General features: G+C 41.4%; 1 protein-coding gene across 1 annotated transcript; it reads right to left on the bottom strand.

Annotated features, from left to right (window-relative positions):
• Positions 1-1061: 1061 nt before the first annotated feature.
• On the bottom strand, positions 1062-4081 carry nkx6.2 (NK6 homeobox 2). The gene is made up of 3 exons (XM_078412871.1): positions 3409-4081; positions 2720-2892; positions 1062-1896 (listed from the first exon to the last, which is right to left on the bottom strand). The coding sequence occupies exons 1-3, from the start codon at positions 3815-3817 to the stop codon at positions 1642-1644; spliced, it is 837 nt and encodes a 278-aa protein (XP_078268997.1). The 5' UTR covers positions 3818-4081; the 3' UTR covers positions 1062-1641.
• Between the last annotated feature and the right edge of the window lie 582 nt (positions 4082-4663).

Raw genomic sequence — 4663 nt, forward strand, 5'->3', positions numbered from 1 at the left:
AGTCTCGAAATGAAGCAGGCAACTCCTGTTGCAAACACTGGCTGGTTTTGGGGTTTCAGAGGATTGTTCCTCTGACCCTTTATCAGACTTTGAGTAGAACGAACAGAAGCCGAGCCCGCAACCACATGCACCACACGCTTTACATTCCTTCCACAAATCAAGATTTTTAGAAGCAAAAAATAAACTCACAAGTGCTGATGTTCGATCAGCTTAATTACGGAATGATCATGGAGTTAATCTGCTGCGAAGTAACCCACCGAACGTACATTAACAACATGCAATAGTAATATATATATATATAATATATATATATATATGTGTATATATATTATATGTGTGTGTATATATATATGTATATATATATAACATGTCCATTCAAACATAAAAGGCGCAAAAAGCAATCAATATCGTGACTCTATTCTTATAAGTTCCACAATGTTCTAAAATAGTTTAGAGTAACTAATAATTAAATTGCAACCTGCCAGCATCAAGAACATTGTTTTTCTACTAATCTGACGGGGTTCATTGTAAATGTAGGTGTTTTAACGAGCACGATATTTTCAGGCATAGTGGAGCCCATCGCCGTATTACAAATTATTCCATTCTAAATATCTCCGATGCTTCGACCTGTTGATCACTCCCCTCCCCAGTCCAGTTATAAACATAACAATCGCCTTGTTCATTCTTGTGTGCTCAGCGGGAGTTCCATAAAATTAAACTTGTGTTTGAAAATGATTTCAAAAAGGGGACATTTCGTTTAAGTGTATTGCGAAGAAAGAATAGATAGATACGTGACTATGAACTTACACCGTGCTTCCAAACGTCAATGTTATTTCCGTTATCATTTTACCCTAGACCCGAAATTTAACGGCTTTGGTTAGGTTAATCAGCGAAGGCATACGACTGTAATTCACAGATGGCCGATAATAATAAGTGTTTCTAACCAAATATTATTTGGCCTTTTGCAGTAGTAGACAAAACCAGCCGGCTTCTGACGACTAGACTTCATTTTGTTAAATAATTTATTGGTAATACAAAGTTTTTTTCCAACTCTCGTGGACGCAATAATATTTCCTTCAATTCGTCTTCAACAGAATATTCGGAGGTTGTTTCAGGATTTAATGGCTTAAACTCAGCAACGCCTCCGAAGGAATTCGCCACCACTGGCGAAATCAAAATATTAGCCTTTGAATGTAAATACACAAAAACCTTTACATTTAATTTTTTTTACAACATAAGCGTGCATCATAATATGTACAGCTACAGTTTTAATCTGTAATTCATACAAAACCCATGAGTTCTGATAGTTATTCCTTAACACTGAAAATCCTAAGAAAATCGGACGCGGACAAAGGAGATTGAAGGGGAAGATAAAATCCAAACTTTTCCTTCCAAACGGTTTGTCGTCTGCGTCAGGTCCAGTCCATTACTGATATAATCAAGCCGCCAAGATAATTCCATAACTTATTCTGTAAAAAATATATACATCTCACATACATTATGCTGTACAACACAAATCACTTATTTCTTGTGGAACATCGATTTATTTTAAACGTGTTTTTTTTAATACCCTGGTTAATTCAGCCTTTGAAGCTCTTCAAATAATAATTTCTCTCTTTTTTTTTTTTGCTTTAAAGTTTGTCACAAAATCTCTGGGCTGTTGCTGTGTGGGTCTATGATGGTCAGGGAGCTGGCGGTCTTGTGCTTTTTCAGTAACCGTGTGATTTTCTCGTCGTCTGAATTGGGATCCAGAGGTCTATTGTACTCATCCTCGTCCTCTTCGTTTTCCGACGTTTCTTTCAGCTTTTCAGTCTCTGAATCGTGCTTCTTTTTGGCTGTGGCCATCTCGGCAGCGTGTTTCTTCCTCCACTTGGTACGTCTGTTCTGGAACCACACCTGTTGCAAAAACAAAACGGAACCAAAATAAATGCCTTGCCTGCGTCTGCCATTGTTCGCGTCCTGCCATTATGAGAAGTGTTTCTTTTTTTTTTTTAAACCACAACCGTAAAAAAAATGACAATTAAACCTCAATATAATTAAACTGTTTTCTTAAAAAATTAGGAATGCGTGGTGGGAGGAGCCGAGGGTTTGGCATTTGCCTAATAACTCTCCAAAGTCTTGAAACTAAGTTAAAGGAGGCAATGGCGTCTAACGGGAGAAATGTGAGCTGTTTGATGTATCAGTCCACACTTCAGTAACATCAAGGTTTACACTAAAACTACTGTTCTTCGTGGGGACTCCTGCAAAACAACGCCGGCGTCAGATTTCAGGTTAATATTTCTGACGATCAAAATGAAGAACAATCGGTTTCGATACCGACTGAATGCAGGAACAACTCAGAGAAGGGCTTGTCGCCAATTAAAAGTTTCAGCTTATGGCCCATATTCCCAATAGTTTTCTACAACATACATTTCTCATGTCTGCCTAACCAAAACCATTTTATTACGGTATTTAAGTCTTGCAGCGGTTTCCATTCGCCCGAATGTCAAAGAAGTGTTTTTGTTTACAACCCGGCCTAGTACAAGTATCTGGATTAATTTTGTTCAACTCCGGTCACGTAAATTTACAATTCCAATTTGGTCATAAGCGACATTTGTACGTCCAGTAAGACTTTTATAACAAACATTTGATTAAGAAAAACTGCGGCCTGCTTATTTTTAAAACCGGTATATGTCCCAATTGAATTTATTTACAGCGGTGAAGATGGCAAATATTTTACCTTGACTTGACTTTCCGTCATTCCCAGAGAATAAGCTAATCGGGCTCTTTCTGGTCCAGCTAAATATTTCGTCTGTTCAAACGTTTTTTCCAAGGCAAAAATCTGTTGACCTGAAAATGTTGGCCTAGAATGCTTCTTCTTTCCGTCCTTGTCCAGAATTAAACTACCTTGCGCTGCGGGGAGAAACAAAACCTTAAAACAACGAAATACAGTATAGCACATGCATGAGAAGGCAGAGAGAGAACACGCGAGTTCACTGAAACTAGCTGGTCTTGTCTTTAAAGTTAACAACACACACCCGAGGAAACAGAAGCGGGAGCAGACAGATGATTATCGCTCCGTTTTGTTCTGATTTTTAAAAAAAAAACAAATTTGAACCATTTGCTTCTTAGTATTTATCATTTGGAGAAGTGGCCACCAGCCAGGCCGTATTGATTAACGAGCCACGTCTCATCAGTTGATTCCATGTTTATTGCCAATTTAAGTGTTTACGACATGGCAGCTTTATTCCGGGCAAAGTTTTGAAATGTTTTGGCTGAAAACATTTCTGCAAAAGCGACAAAACAAAAACAACAGAAGGAATCATACGGCAGTCAGGAGAGTAAACTCCTGTGGGTAATTATGTTATTATTATTTATTTATTTTTAATTAAAAAATAAAAGAGTAACTGTGCAGTTCGCGGTACGTACTTGGACAGGCCAGCCTGGGGTCTCTCCACGGGGACCCCTGGATCATCCCCGGCCAGAAGATAGGGGGTCTTCCCGGCAATTCAGCAAGGGGCTTGGGGTACCTGGAGACGGCAGCTGCTGTGGGGTTAAAATACATCCCCGCCGTGGTGGCAAGCCCGCTCAGTCGCGGGAGTCCGGAGAGCAGACAGCCGGCTGGGCGGCCTAGGATGTCGGTAATTCCGTGCGGCGTCCCCAGCGGAATCTGTGCGCTCAAATGCGCCAGAGTCGGGGCTTTGAAGCTCGAGGGATTCTGCAAAGAGTAGGGAAATATAGACGTCTTCATTTCAGTCATATTATGAAGCGCAGCTAGCGGCGTACTGTTGAGGACGAATGCACTCTGGCGATTATCCATCTGCCCGACGGCTAACATTTGATCAGAACATAGATTTGACAGGACCCACCGGTAAAACGCTGCGAGATCTCTCGGGTCCTGATTGCTCGTTGGTTATTTTGTCAAAATCTGGATTGGAGATGAGTGTGCCCCTAATGGCAAGTGTTGTTATTATTATTATTATTATTATTTGTTGTTGTTCCAAGAGGAGTGTATCCAGAGGAATTGTCCAAGAAGTCTGGCTGTGCTTGCTCTAAAAGCTCTGTGTGTCTTCTCTTGCCTGCGCGCTTTCCCGGCTTTGGGGTGAAATTGAAGTGGATTCGGTCGCTGGGGCGCCGGAGACGCGCTGATAAACCACGGCAGCACCTGCCACTCTGCCGTCCCCATTGGTCAACGGCGCTCAGTCTTTCCATGCGATTGGGCGGGCGCCTGCGATTCCTACTCCTTCCTGGCCTCGCTGGAGGTGCGTCACTTTGGGATTGGGGAGCTACCGCTTCCAGTCCAAGACCCAAACACGAATCCAAATCACAGGCGACACTTTGGTTTCAGTTTGGGGATTATTTCACATTTGCTTAAAGGAACAAAAACGATATGGGGGGTATGGGGAGAAGGCAGGAACGGGGTACTGATTGAGAATGATCAGCCATGATCACATTGAATGGCTCGAAGGGCCGAATGGCCTCCTCCTGCACCTATTGTCTATTGTCTATTGATATCTCTCTCCATCTCCTCTCTCTCTCTCTCTCTGTATGTGTGTGTGTGTATGTATATATATATATATATATATATACCAATTCCTTCTCTCCTGAGATGCTGCCTGACCTGCTGAGTTACTCCAGCATTTTGTGAATATATATATGTAATGTATGTATTCACAAAATGCTG

This window comes from Rhinoraja longicauda, chromosome 16, assembly GCF_053455715.1.
Source record: "Rhinoraja longicauda isolate Sanriku21f chromosome 16, sRhiLon1.1, whole genome shotgun sequence".
Classification (NCBI taxonomy): domain Eukaryota; kingdom Metazoa; phylum Chordata; class Chondrichthyes; order Rajiformes; family Arhynchobatidae; genus Rhinoraja; species Rhinoraja longicauda.